Source organism: Sphaeramia orbicularis, chromosome 8 (genome assembly GCF_902148855.1).
Source record: "Sphaeramia orbicularis chromosome 8, fSphaOr1.1, whole genome shotgun sequence".
Taxonomy (NCBI): Eukaryota; Metazoa; Chordata; class Actinopteri; order Kurtiformes; family Apogonidae; genus Sphaeramia; species Sphaeramia orbicularis.
The window spans coordinates 34,081,594-34,097,095 of record NC_043964.1 but is presented as its reverse complement, the minus strand read 5'-3'; the positions used below and the strand labels follow the sequence as shown (position 1 = coordinate 34,097,095).

At 39.4% G+C, this 15,502-nt stretch overlaps 1 protein-coding gene across 18 annotated transcripts in view; it reads right to left on the bottom strand.

Moving 5' to 3' along the window:
- Positions 1-4,761: 4,761 nt before the first annotated feature.
- cacna1aa (calcium channel, voltage-dependent, P/Q type, alpha 1A subunit, a) overlaps positions 4,762-15,502 on the bottom strand; it is a 112,918-nt gene continuing 102,177 nt past the window's right edge. For all 18 annotated transcript variants that reach the window (XM_030140076.1, XM_030140068.1, XM_030140069.1 and 15 more), the window contains 3 exons: positions 11,883-12,099; positions 10,102-10,385; positions 4,762-9,135 (listed from right to left, as the gene is read on the bottom strand). In XM_030140076.1, coding sequence (XP_029995936.1) covers positions 8,320-9,135; positions 10,102-10,385; positions 11,883-12,099 — 1,317 coding nt within the window. In that variant the 3' untranslated portion in view covers positions 4,762-8,319. The remainder of the gene's footprint in view (positions 9,136-10,101; positions 10,386-11,882; positions 12,100-15,502) is intronic.

Genomic DNA, 15,502 nt, shown 5'->3' with positions numbered 1-15,502 from the left:
GGGATGCAGTGACCATGACAACATTTTTACCACCCAATACTCATGGAATTCTGACCTAGATCAAGTTGGACCACTGTGTACCAACATCTGCACAACAGCCCTTAGGCTCTCTGTGGGGTTCAGGTCTGGACTCTATGGTGGCCTAACCATACTTCTGAACCACTCTTTCACAGTCTGGTCCAGATGAGTCCTGGTGTTGTCATGTTGGAATACTCCTGTGTCATCAGCGAAGAAAAAAAATCCATGTTATGCATTAAGGTTCAGCTGAACTTCTTTTATGGACGCATAATGTCAGTGAACCTAGACCTGACCAACTGACCCAACCTTGTACTGTAGGCACTAGGCATGATGGGTAATCACTTCATCCACCTCTCTTCTTACCCTGATGCCCCCCCATCACTCTGGAACAGGGTCAGTTTGGACTCATCAGACCACATGACCCTTTTCCATTTCCAGCACAGTCAGTGCTGGTCAGTCAAATTCAGTGGTTCTTAACCTGGGTTCGATCGAGTCTCAGGGGTTCGGCGGAGGTCAAGACACACACTCGACTCATTAGTCGGGTGTGTGTGTCGGGCTAGGTCCGTGTATGTAAACAAACAGCTTCGGAGACTCTTTCTCTGATTGACATCCAATATACGTGGTGTATTGTTGTTGCTTATAGCACTACAACACATCCGGAAGTGTTTATAATCTCTTCCACTCGTCTGACAATGAATTATTTGAGTATTTTCCACATAGTTGTTATGACTTTTGCTACTTCCTTTAAACCACGGAGGCAGCCATGTGTGGCGTTTGTTTACATTTTTCGGTCACCGCACTGGTCAGTTGGAATCATGTCACAACCGACGCACCGTCACGGATGGAGAAATCGTATTACACTAAAGCCGTCAGTCACACTGATTTGCAGTAAATATTCATTATTATTGTAGCCTGATGGAAATTAGGTGATGGGTGTGTGTTAAAATGTTAAAAATGATAAATAGACTAAATACAATAAGTTCATTATTGGAAAACATAAGGTTAAAAATTAAAACCATTTCAGTGTGGTAGTATTAAAAAGGTCATGTCTTTGTGAAAAGGTATGTAATTTGTTGTGAGTTCATGCACTGTATTGGTTTTGTTCTTTGAACACAGTGATGTTACTGCACGGTTCATTTTGTGCACTAGTAAAACATATGCCTGTGTCTTGAATTTAAAAAAAAAAAATCATATTTTATTTTTTAATAAAGAAGGGTTCGGTGAATGCGCTTATGAAACTGGTGGGGTTCAGTACCTCCAACAAGGTTAAGAACCACTGGTCTAATACCAGGACAAGAAAAGCACTCGGAGAGCGCAGACCTCCGCCAAGGCGGATCAGTGGGTCCCCGTGGCCCCCCCACCCCCGATTACCACCAAAATGTAATCATTTCTTCCTTGTGCCAGTATCAGCATTTCCTGAAAATTTCATGAAAATCCCTCCATAACTTTTTGAGTTATCTTACTAACAAACAAACAAACATGCACACACAGGAGGCAGATGTGTCTTGGTGGAGGTCTGCGCTCTCCGAGTGCTTTTCTTGTTTTAGTTATTGCTATGAAAATGCATTTCATAGTTTTCACACAGTATGTGAGTAAATGCATGGTGTCCAGCTGAATGGACATTTTTGTTATCCCATGAAAAACAGGTTCATAAAAAGAAAAAAATCAATCATATTGTTTTTTTCATGCCTAAAGAGGAAGAAAAACACTCAGGAAAAAAATCTTGATTAATGTTCTCATAATTCATGCATGAAAGGGTTAAACTTGGTATATGTACTATCTGGAAATTTGACACAATCAAAATGAAGTACTTGAGTAAACAGAACTAAAATGAAGAAAAATGTTCAGAATTATAAAAAATTGGTTGAATGGTTGAAAAAATGTAAATAATCACAAAATGCAACTATCTACAAACCTCATAAACCCGTTTCTTCTTCTGTTATCTGCATGTTACTGTTTCCACATTATTACTGCAACCTCCAAACCAGACTGTGTTCTGAAAATGGTTAATTTCAACAAATACATGGATCACACAAAGAAGGAGGCCTGCTGGTTCTTTGTTGCAGTTTCTTTTGTGGGTATTTAGTCATCCAGAAAAGTCGGGACATTGTGCAAAATGTAAATAAAGTCAGATCGCAATGATTTGCAGATCTCATAAACCTATCATTTATTCAAAAGGAGACATAGGAAACATATCAAATGATTAAACTGAGAAAATGCACCATGTTTTAAAAAAAAAAAAAAAAAAAAAAGGGTCATATTGATTTCAACTGCAGTTGCACGTCTTTAACCCTTTCATGCATAGTGGTCACTCCAGTGGACAGTTATTATCTTGTATATTCATAGGTTTGGTTGTTTTAGTTCCATATCAGCCACAGTGGACGCTCATGCATCATCCCATTCACTGACATTCAGACCATTACTGTAACTGATGTAACTGATACTGTAACTACATAAACCTGATCTGCACTAACATGTTTGAGTGTAAATCACCTGTTATTTGTTAGACATGTTTTTTTTTTTTTGTATGTTATCTCCACTAAGTGAGTAATAACTAGGACTAGAATATGTTAAAATATGAGAAAACATCAGATTTGCTGCATTAAAAATGTTTTTATTTCATTGTTTTCATATTACTTTTTTATGGAACAGGATTAGGGCCACTGGACTTTAAACTCAGAATTCAGCCTTTTTTTCCTCAGAATTCTGACTTAACACTTAGAATTCTGAGTTTAAAGTCAGAATTCTGACTTTTTTCTCATAATAATAATAAAAAATATATATAGGACCTTATTTTAATTTATTGTATTTTTGTCCAGTGGCCCTAATCCTCTTCTGTACTTTCTGATATTGGTTTTTAAAGACACGTTTCTTTACTTCAAAAATTAAATGCATTGACATTTTTGTAACTCCATGAAAAAAAAAAAAAAATCAATCACATTGTTTTTTTGTTTTTTTCGTGTATGAGGAGGAATAAAAACACTCAAGAAAAAAATCTTTACTAAGGTTCTCGTAATTCATGCATGAAAGGGTTAAAAATGTTTCCCAATGTGCAGCATCTCCTCTTCTTTAAACAACACCTGAATGTGACTGTTGTAATTTTTTTGTATCGTGAAACAAAATATGACAAAAAAGACGCAGGACGGTTAATCAGCTAGAATTTTATATCCAACAAGGATGAGATAACTTTCTCTCCACAGTTTCAAACAATTAAAGTGTTGGTAAAAGGAGAGTCCGTGCTCCACATGTTGCTGCGTCTCATCCAATATTACTTTATCTTTTTCTCAGTTCAACCCATAAAGACCCAGTGCTATTTTTGTGGCACTTCCCAAATTTTTTTTTTTTTTTCTATTTCGAACTATTAAGTGATTTATCACCATTTATTCAAGTATTATGTTCAATATTATGCATTGTGAAGTGAAAATCAAGTATTTTCCTATATCTAATTTACTGATCATGTAGATCACAGGTGTCAAACATGCGGCCCGGGGGCCAAATCCAGCCCGCCAAAAGGTCCAGTCCGGCCTTTGGGATGAATTTGTGAAATGCAAAAACAAGATATTAACAATCCTTTTAGTTCAGCTTCCAAAATTCAGACCAATTCAATCTCAAGTGGGCAGGATTCGGTACAATACTATCATAATAAAATAAAAATAATGACAACTCCAATTTTTTCTGTTTGTAAATGTATATATTTTCATGTTTTTCCACTAAAAAAAAGTATAATTTTGCAAAAAAAAAAATGTGAATAACCTGAACAAATATGAACAACCTGAGATGTCTTAAGAGAAGTAAGTACAATTTTAACAAGATGTTTTGTGTGTTTGTAGATCCACTGTGATCTGTCAGTTATAATGTACATGTGGAAATGATAAACTGAGGCAGAATATTGTGAACATTACACTTATTTTTTCAGTTTTTTTATGTTATTCACATCTTTTGAAAGGATAGTTTGAAGATGTAAACCTTTTCATCATGTAAATTTTCTTTTTTCCGCTCTAAAACATAGGGAAAAGTTTGGAGTTGACATTATTTATATATTATTATGTTATTATTTTACTGGTTCGGCCCACTGCAGATTAGATTTTGCCAAATGTGGCCCCTGAACTAAAATGAGTTTGACACCCCTGATGCAGATGTTCATAAAAGCTCAAAATAAAGTTAAAGGTTATTGCATCAAAAAACAGAGAAAATGGAAGAAAAAGTGTCTTTTTCAGTAAAACATACAATTAACTGAACATAAAACAAGTGTATTCATCCATTATTATTGATCCAACTCCATGGGTTTTTACTAGTGAATCAAAGTTGTAGATGACAGTGTTTCCATGGTAACTACAGAGCCTCTGAACATCCAAATGGGTCATATCTGATGACTATGAAAAAATGACAAACTGTATTTTACACCAATTGTTTACATGTATTGATAAGATTAGTGGTTCAACAGGTATTTAATGTTAAATAACAGTAAATGATTGTTTTTTTATGGGTTAAATATAAATTTTGTGAATAAAATATGGGTTTATGAGATTTGCTTATCATTGCATTCTATCCTTACTGACTTTTTATAGCGTTGTAACTTGTATGCAATTGGAAGTACTACTCAGGTAGAGGGAAAAAGGAGGGGAAAAAAAACATGGCTGCTTATTGTCTGCTGTGTGTGTGTAGATATGGAGTGTTTACATGTGGTTCTAAGTGAAGTGTATTGTTGTATTGAGGAAAAAATGACGTCAAGCCGACCCAGTGTGCATTCTCTCTGGATTTTATTCTTTAGGAAGAGTTCTGTTTGGAATTACAAAATGCACTGGTAGAAATAGCGGTGAGACAGGTTGAGAGTGCGAGAGATAGAGTGTAAGAGACAGAGTTAGAGAGAGAGAGAAAAAAAGAGGGAGTGAGTGAGAGATCAACGGTTTCCACAGCCAGTTCATGAGTACATCATCAGATTTGGCTCGCTCCTGCATCCCCTGACTCCCACAAAAAAGTAGAAGGGATAATACACCATCTTCTGAACTGTACTTTCTTTTCTTCGTATATATTTTGTCTTTAAAAACAGTTCTTTTTTTTTTTTAGTTTTTTTTTTTTTTTTTGTGGTGTCCTGAACATGGTCGTGTTGTGCCTCAACCCCATGTAACAGAAGAAAACAAACGAGACTCTGACTCACACCAAAGTCTCTTTTGTGTTTTTACTCTTTAGACTTTTTTTTGTCATTTTTTTCACCTTTTTTGTTCTCAAAAATAGAAGAAAAAAAAGGAAACGTTGATTTTTTAAAAACATCTATCTATTTATATATCTTTTTTTTTTATTCCTTTGAATTCATTAATCTGCTTTTTCTTTTATGTCCTGAAGATGACTGTTAACCCACGGTGTGGCATGCACATAGCACATGCAGTTCTGGAACTAGGTATTTTTTCCTTTTTTTTTTACTCTTTTGTATTTAAAAAAAAAATGTCTTTTTTTTTTTCTCAGTAGCGGCTTTACATTGCTTTTTGAAGACTTTGTGTGGTTAATCAGCGTGTTAGTGGATTTCACTGCAGCATAGACACAAAGATGGATGGTGAAAGGTCGGGGCTTTGCATGTTTCATTCAGGGGTTACTGACATCATGTACACACACACACACACACACACACAAACATACACTCACAAAGTCGAAGACAGTCACAATGATTTGACTGAAACATTGTAAGATTTCCAAAAGATTTCTGGAGACAAAGAATAGAAAGGAAAGCAAGCATAAAACAAATCAAAATTCATCAGAAACACATTCACACGAGCAAAAACCCACTCACACTCACACACACACACACACACATACACACATACAGGAGCAACCAGGAGCTACATACCTAGTGTGCTTTCTGATTTAAGTATACTGATGTGAAAAAATACTTGTCTGTGACATTCCACTGAGGTTGGAAAGACACTAATAGGCAGTTTTTTCTTTTCTATTTTTTCGGTGCATTCTCTGGTCAACATGTGATAGGCCTCCAGGTCAAACGCAGGTTATAAAATAAACAAATAAATAAATAATAAATCAATTAAACAGTAACAATGTCAGAGCTGACAGTGGTGTGCATTAGTGACAAGTGTTAGTTTGAGGCACACAGAGAAACACACAGAAAGAAATTAAAGATATATAGGAGTGACAGACACGGAACACTGATGTTTTTTTGGACCCCACAAGGCCCAGACATCTTTTCTCCAACCCATCTGAACTGTGTGACAACATGATCCTTTATAATTCAGCTGCCTGTGTTTACACGTAGTGAACACAGACAAGGTGGTCTACTAGTGAGAGAATGAGCTGCTGTAACAACTCTGAATGACATAAAGGGAGAGGTACAAAAACCAGAGGGACACTTTCCTGTCTTTGAGCGCCCTCTGAAGGTCACAAGTGGTGGTGCGACTCCAGCAGGAGAGTAGATGCATCGGTTCATACACAGAAGCTGTGTTTGATGTTACGTTTACGGGGATTCTCGATTATATCCGCCCGACTTCGTAACCTCTGTTTAGTCTTTAAAAAGCCAGAGAAGGAACACGGGCATTTCGACAGCTTCTCTTCACCCTCGTGCAAACTCATTCTCCCACAATGCAGCTGTGGGGTCCATCCCAGGGTTGGACAAATGATTGGCTGAGCTTCAATATAAACAAACATACAAAACAAAATATAGGACCAAATATGGAGAATCTGTCACATTACATATTATTTTTCTGATTTCCCATGTTAGGGTCGATAACAAAAAGATGACGAGTTTCTCTCTTTTTTTAATCCACCTTTCTGCTGGTCTCTTTTTCTCTAGGGTCTCTGTTTTAACCCCAAACCCTGGAAGACTTTGACATGGTACTGATCAGTCAAAATTAGTCACCGATTTGGACGAAGCATCCTTCGCCACCCTATCTTGTCTCCGCTTACCCTGCTTTCCATTATATCATTTGATCGCCTCGGTTACAAAAATGTACTTCCACAAAAAATATGTGCAATTTCAGCTGTATCAGTGGCAGGCATTTGGCACAGAACATACAGACAAGCAAGCAAAAAGTAATCTTTTTTTTTTAAACGTTTGGATATACATAAATATCCAGCCTCACTATAGCAGTCACTTGACTGACGTGAATGTACAGAGAGAGGAATGTCGTACAGAGAGCAGAGAAAGAGAGACAAACAGAAAGGCATTTTCACTGTAAAAAAGAGAGCAACCAAACAGACAACAGAACCACGGAACCCCCCTCCCCCCTCACATACAGTAGATTTTCATTGTTATTAGTATTATTTTTTTGTTTCATTCATGCAGGATTCCACAGGGTGTACAACTCTGCAAGTCTAAAAACGAAGCCATGTAGGGTGCAACAGAAGATTTAAGCTTCGATGTTTTGAATAAGTAGAAGAGGAGGAGGAGGAAGAAGAAGCAGCTGCAGGAATAGAAGAAGAAATACTGCAGAAAACAGTTACTGGTTTGTTTTGTTTAGCTTTCTGAAACTCAATCTCCATATTATATTTTTTCTTTCCTCACAGGCCAGAGGTTGAGGTTGGTTAAGATGTTTGTTTCTGGGAGGTGGGTGTTTTCCTGGGACAGGGGTAAACATCCTGTCCTTTAGGTTTTGACCAAGGGACTTATCAACCCTGTACAACACTCCCCAACTCTCCCATCCACTTCGCCTTCTCACCTTAAACAGGCGGAGGGCTCATTGTCACTTTTGTTCTAATTTAAAAACACAGATGATAAAACTCATCAATATTCAACTAGTGGTTGGGAGGGTTGGATTGGATATTGGATTATTTTTGCAGCTAACATAACTGAAGTTAACTCTGAGAAGCAAAAAAGTGGTCGTTCTTTTGTCTCTGACTGTAAAGTGTCTTTTGTCGAGTCGCAACTCTTGACATCTTGTAAGTGGCTGTAGCTCGTTGCCAGAGGCATAATTTAAGACACACAAAGACTAGTGTCCGTCACCCCTCTGTCTCGCTTGCATCCTTAAAAACTGCAGGTTCAGTTTTGTCTCATCTGGTGTCAAAGGATGAATGCAACAACAATGTGGGTAGAATGTGGAGGTGTGTAATTTTCTCCACATCCTGCCTCAGCATTCCTGTTCCACCCCTTCATCCTGACACCTTTCCCTTCGTCTCGCCCACAGTCCGCAGGACATGTCAAGTGTTGGAGGAGAGGAAAAAATTGAACAGACAAGAAAGAAATTATCATGTTATCCCTTGGCAGTCAGTGCTCTGGCTCGGAGCTTTCTTTCTCTCTTTGTCTTTCAGTCTTTTTATCAGTTCTTTTTCCTCCGTACACCCCTCCCCCATCCCCAGAGGCTAGCACCAGTCGTCGTCCTCCGTCTCGCTGTAGGGTTCATGCAGGCCCTTACGGGGACCCCTAGGATGCCCACCTGGAGGGGGGACCTTGTGAGGCCCAGTATGTGGGGGTCCATGGAGATGTGTGGAAGGTGATGAAGAGCGGTAGCCGTTGGGCAGGCGGCGCTGGGTGGAGGGCTGCACTTGGCTCTGCACTGGCCCAGTCAGGGCAGTGGTAGGAGGGGGCGCATGGCGGGCAGTCCTGGGCGAGGTACGAGTGGGCTGCGGGTGGGGTGTGGGATGAGGGTGGGGGTTGTTTACAGGGTGTGGTTGGGGGGGAGGAAGAGGATGAGGATGAGGGTTGTGAGGCTGCGACTGAGGGGGAGGTGGCAGTGGGTGGTTGACCAGAGCATGAGGATGGGGGTTGCCACCCTGCATGGGGCCCTGCTCATAGGCCGGTGGTTCGTGGTGGGACTCGTAGTCCTGGTTGTAGAAGCAACCATCCCCCTCTACAGGGATTCCTCCTCCGCCTGTCTCTCCCCAGCGAGGAGGGGGGTGGTGACCCTGACGGGGTGTAGCATGGTGGGCGACCGGGAGGCCAGCAGGGGGAGGGCCCTGACCTAGGGGAGGCTCAGGAGAAAAGCGACGAGGGGCTGGGGCTGGGGGTCGGTTCTGGGGACCCCCAGGTGGAGTGGGCATAGCCTTACGGACCACAGGGGAGTAGGTAACGTGGGGCCGAGGTGTTGCAGGGGTCTGAGGCAACTGTCGGCGGCCCCTCCGTGGCGTACTGGTCCCCGAGGTTGAGGGAACGGGACTTCCGCTGACTGAACTACTGCCCTACACGAAAAGTGAAATAAAGCAAATAAAAAGAACGAACCACAAATTCAACGACAGAACATAGAGAATAAAGTAGTGGATGGGAGAGATAGATTATGAAACAGAGAGAGAGGGACAGAAAGAATGCGAGAAAGCAGAAAGCAGGAAAATCCAGAGAGAAAAGACAAGAACAAGCACAGCAACAATAACAATAAAAGCACCAGTCAAAATGTAAGCAGAGTGAACGAGAGAGGCAGAAAAGATCCAAAATGAACAGAGTATGAATACGAATAAAAAAGATGGGAGTCCAAACAGCACCATACATAGAGAAGCAACATGTCACGCAGAGGAAAGCAAACAAAAGACGACAGGAGAAAAAAAGGGTAAAGGGTTGATTTCTGGAGCAACAGGGTATAAATGGTAACTAAACATTCATTACATATGTCTGGTGTGTTGGTGTGGGTGAGAAGTGTGACACGTAGACAACAAACTGAACTGAAAATTAGTGTCTATTTCATAAAAATGATTTAAAAAAAGAGGGGGAAGGATTGGATTTCTCTGTTTAAAAGAGAACATGAGAAAAAATTTGATACAAGTCAGATATCAGAGGGTGTGCATCACAAAGGGAGATTCTATTTAGTTGTAGTTTTGTATTATAGGTCTGATGTGTTTGGAAACAGATGTCTCAAAAGAAGTGTAGAGAGGATGGCAGTCTATAAACACTTAGACAGGGCAGGTAGGACAGTGATTAGTTTCTCAAATATACATTTTTATGCATATTTGTTGTTGGAACAGTGGTTTGAACAATAAATTCACATAACAAATGTTTCATCTGCATATTACTCACAACACCGTATATGTTTGCACATGTAACCATAGATACTCTTTCTAAGAATATCAGCCATATTAAACACAACAGTGCGTTGCTAAGGGCAACACATGTTGGCCTGTAGATACCCCATTCACCATAAGTACCCAGAAGCCCACCTGTCTGTGTGTCATGCATTCACGACCCTCGCTGGGTGATCGTGACCAGCGTCTGTCTCTTTCCCTCTCCCTCTCCCGGTCGTGATCTCTGTCGCGGGAGTGCCTGTGTCCGTACTCGCCGCCTCGCTCTGCTACATAACGGTCCTTGTCCACAGAGCCGTGGTGGTGATGGTGATGATGGTGATGCTTACGGTCTTTGGACCGTCCGCGATCTCTGTCACGATCCTTGTCCTTGGACGTCAGGTCGCCTGATTGGGTGGTTGTGCTCAGGTCTGTGCCCAGGCCTGATGGGGAAGTTTAGTGGCAGTTATTACTGAGGTGAAATGTCAAACAACATACCTGCAACAAGCCTTGGACTGGTAGCATCTATATATGGGTCCGATCAAGCAAAAGTGAACATCAACATGAAAAAGTAAATTTGCACACATCATTTATCGAGTGGGAATTTTTTTAGCTAAAGATCTCTATTTTATGGAACTGTAATCTTTTTTAAAATACCACTTGTAGAAAAAATTTACAACCCATTTCATCGATTGTACTTTTTACACCATAACCATAGCTCGAATTTGACGCTAAAAATTATATCTAAAAAATTTGAAAATTTATCCAATCTGTTTATTATATAGATGATTGCTGAGTTTCAAGTATTAGATTTTCATTATTTTGTGAAAATTATTGATAGTTATAAGTTTGAACATTTGTCCACATGTTACCACAAAAATACCTATTTTTAATTTTCAAGTTACTAAAAATTCAGATATTTCAGTGAAACTTTCAGAAAGTAATGATCTTTTCATACATTTTGGGTCATACATACAATGGTTAAGAGTCATCCACGTGTTACTAAGGCAACCTGTCCACGTGTTACCATATTCTCATGCCAATAAAACAGACTTCTCAATATTTTACTCAAAAACTTATTTTCAGCACAGTTGAACATAATATCTAAAAGGTTTTGTCCTACTTGATATCAATTTCTGTTGAGAACCGTGTGTTTTGAATGTTTGCGTAAAGCTTAAAAAAACTGGTATCGGTTTCAAGTCTACGTGTTACCGAGCAGTAATTTGACATTTTTCTCTTAAAAATTGTATCTCCCCAAATTTTGTGAAACATAATGTTGAAATACTTATAAATACCTACTCAAATATGTAAAATACATGCATATAATTTACTCAGCTTACATGACAGAGACTGCTGAACATGAAATGTGTCCACGTTACTGCTTGATTGGACCCATATGCAAGTGTGTGTGTTAAGGTTCATGTTTCAAGAAAACAAAAAAAACAAAAAAATGAAAATGAGGAGCAATAAAACATTTAATAAAATTTAATTGAATGAAATTTTACTTTTATGGGTTCTTCTCATGATTTCATCATGCTTTTATCTCATATTTTAGTACTGTAGGTTGTATATGGGAGAGCCAAAGACAATTTTCCATCCTGGTGGACAACAAAGATCTATTCTATTCTATTGAAAAATAAAAATAAGGCTTTATGAAAAATAACTGAAACTGTTTAGTGTGTTTACAAAAGTCACTAAAATGAACCTTTATAGAAAAAAAAAAAAAATTCTATGGCTTTCATGTTTGCTGTTACATTTCATACATAACTCTAGCGTTACACCAAAACACAATGGCACACATCTGTCATGTCTTCTGTGGATGGTTGTTTTCTACCTCAATTGAGTTTTAATCACATGATTCCTTTTCTGACCTTTCTGAAGTCCATTTACCAAACATTACCAAAAAAAAACCTAAAAGTAACACGTCTTGTCTTTCCAACCTGTGTCAGCTTCCGTGTAGCGACAAAGGGACCTCTCTGAGGCCCGATGACTTCTGTCTTTTCGTCGGTGTCCATGTCTGGACGCTCTTCCCTCCTCAGGTATGACTCGGTCCATGGTGTAGTCATCCGGGCCTCCTTTGTCCCTGTGGCCCCGTCCAGACCTGCTGTGGCCGAGCGATGAGGCCGAGCGTTTCATGGGACTGCTGTCATTAATGGTCTAAGAGAAAGAAAGAGACCACCACGAAGGGAAGAGGGAAGAGAGAGGGAGAAATGCAGGGAGAGGTATTTCTTTTTGAATGTTCAGTTGATGTTTTCAATATGAGACAGAATGTGTGTGTATATGTGTGCGTGTGGGTGAATAAGGTTTCTTAAAATCTATACAAGCCCCCAGCCCCATTTCTCTCACATACCCCCTCATGTTATTCAATACAGTATCAGCAATAATAATCTAATCATGCTACTTAAAATACTGCATATACTATATATGCCTTATAGGCCAGAGATCGACAAAAAGCTGCCAGTGGGTCATACTCAGTAGGTGACTCTCTTTGTTTCCAGATTAATGTGAAATAATTACGTAAATATTTCACATAGTACACATCTCCCAGTGAAAAATGGCTTGTGGCTCCAACAGCTGTAATTGTCGACCCCTGATACAGATGCAATTAAAAAAAAAAAAAATCTGAGATAAGAGAGAGAACTGCAAATGGCCATGCCTTCCATGCTGCTGTAATTCATTGTGTAAAAGAAGAAGGGGACGTAAGGGTCAGCATGGTTTTCAACACTCCTCCATCCTCACCATCCGTGAACCCATAAACATGGCACATTCAAGGCTGTACAAAACTCCTGGATTTCTATTGCAATTTGGCGTGCTTTCCTCCAGCCATGCAGGCACATAGGGGTTGTCCTGAAGCCCATGAGAAACCTTGTTTCTGGTGGGACAGCAGGACAGAGCCTATGGAGCCGAGGTGCATGTAAACCCTTGTACTTCATGTACATGTACGTTAATGCTAGAACCTTTGGGCAGCAGCACTGGCAGGTTTTCATTTGTGCATTTGTCCCTGTTCAGACTTGGCTTTATCAACATGTGCTTAATATGTGGTTTTGGTGATCTGATGGCAGATGGACAGCTCTCAGTCTCCCTTAACACCTGGCATCTCCACATCTCATTACACTCTAAATGCTTCCACTTTACATTGTTATGCTTAAGAGGTTGGTTTTGCAAGGTTTTATGTAAATGCACCAGAAGTACCTGAAATTTGAATAATCCAAACAAATTCTAAACAGTGTCATAATAACTGTGAAAATCAAAATTCTTCACAGAGAAAAAAAGTGGTGGAGTATCATTCAAACACCTATAATACACCTCTGTGGACTTCTCCAAACAACATGTGTGACATCATTGTTGTAGCATGAATGAGGCTAGAGGACATCAGCTGGGTATACAAACCTTCAGTGTGATCCAGGATTCATTTGCTAAAAGAATGTAATCATGTGTCTGAGCAATCAGATCTCAACCCATGAAGACCTAGTGCTAATTTTCTTGCAGTTCATAAATTAATTTGTCTCTCTATTTAACATTTCTTAAGTAATTTATCAGCATTTATTTCTAACATTATCCTTTGTATTTTGCCTTCTTTACTATAAATCATGCATTTTCCTATATTTGATTTCCTGTACTTAATTTAGAAAAAATCTCAGAGTAAATTCAAGAGTTATTATATCAAAACAGAAGAAAAAGTGACTTCATCAGTCAAATCTGTCACTAACTGAACATAACCCCAGTGTCTCCATCAACTGTCATTGATTCAACTCCATGGGTTTTACTGGTGAATCAAACTTGTAGATGACAGTGTTTCCACATTCACTACAGAGCCTCTGAACGTCCAAATGGGTCATATCTGATGCCCATGAAAAGATGACAAACTGTATTTTACACCAGTTATTTACACGAATTGATAGAATTAGTGGATCAACAGGTATTAAATAGTTACATCAGTAGATGGTTTTGGTCACCAATCTTTATGGGTTAATTTAGTTTTTGGCCTCAAGCTCTTTCCAAAGAAGTTGTGGTCCTTTATGTGCTAATTCCTTATTCATTCACACATGTCTGGCATTAATTCAAGCCTTTAACTAAACTGCTACTGCAATTTAAGAGTTTTTTTTTCTCTTTTCATGATTCTGTGCAGCTAACATAATTGTAACAAATATATAAATGGTTTACAATGTAAACTGTTATGATGATCCAAAATTTATTGGCAATAACAATATGACTTCTGACACAAGAAGTGGTAAAAATGTTGATTATGTTGTTATAATGGCACTTTTCAGGGGGTGGGATACATGAGACATGAGGCTAGACCTTGAGGGTGAGGTGGATGCAGGTAAAATGGATGAGTGCAGGGATCAGAGTGGCTTTGATGAGGTCCAAGTTGTGATCTCTAAATCTGCAGGTCTGGTTGGGTGGTTCTGATGAGTAGTGGTTAAATACCCAACCAAATGCAATATATGGAAGGACAATTGAGAATCTGTGGGATGTACTGGACAAAAAAATTCAAGCCATGGAGCTCCCCTACTAATGTCTTGGTCAGGGGTCAGCAACCCTGGTCCTAGAGAGCCACTATCCTGCATATTTTAGATGTTTCCCTCTTCCAGCACACCTGATGGTCATTATCAGGCTTCTGCAGAGCTTGATGATAGGCTTATCATTTGAATCAGGTGTGTTGGAAGAGGGATACATCTAAAACATGCAGGATAGTGGCTCTCTAGGACCGGGGTTGCTGACCCCTGGTCTAGGTGATGTTAAGTTATCCTTCCCTAGACCAGGTAGGCACTACCGTAATTTCCAGTCTTTAAACTGATACTTTTTTCCATACGCTGTGAACCCATGGCTCAAAAATGAGGCGTCTAATTTATGTCTTCCGGGCTAACTGGCTGCCAAAGAAGAAAATAGAGCTGCTGCATGTAAGCTTGGCATCAATGAATCGATGGTGAGATGTTGGAGACGGGGTGGGTGCAGCTTATAGTCAGGTGAGGCAAATAGTCCGGAAAGTACGGTAACAATTGAAGACTGGAAACATCCAACAAGACCTGCAGCGTTGAAGATACTCTGACCCTGTCACTCAAATCCTTTGAACAGTTTGCCCATTTTCCCACTAATACCACATTCACTTTGAAGACTATATGTTCACTTGTTTGCTAACACATTCCACCCTCATGCCATTGTAAGAAAATAATCAGGATTATTATCACTTCACCTATCAGTGGTCATTATGGCATAGCTGATCTTTGTAGCTGTCAACTTGTTATGAGATTGTGAAAAAAACATTTTAATTCCAAGTCTGAAGAGGGCTTCTGATGGACAAATGCACGCCTATCAGGTGTACATAAAACACCACATTATCTGGCGTCTTAGAAATATCACTAAAAATGCTAGTACCTTATCTTTTCATGCCTACATATGCTTATTTACATCATTCCACTGTCTGCCTCTGACTCTCTCACACTCAAAAACACACTCAAACACAGATTCAGATAAACACACATCTATTTTCATGCAGGTGGGCATGGGAAACAGACAACAATATCATTATAGACAAGCACACAGGCATGGGGACCTT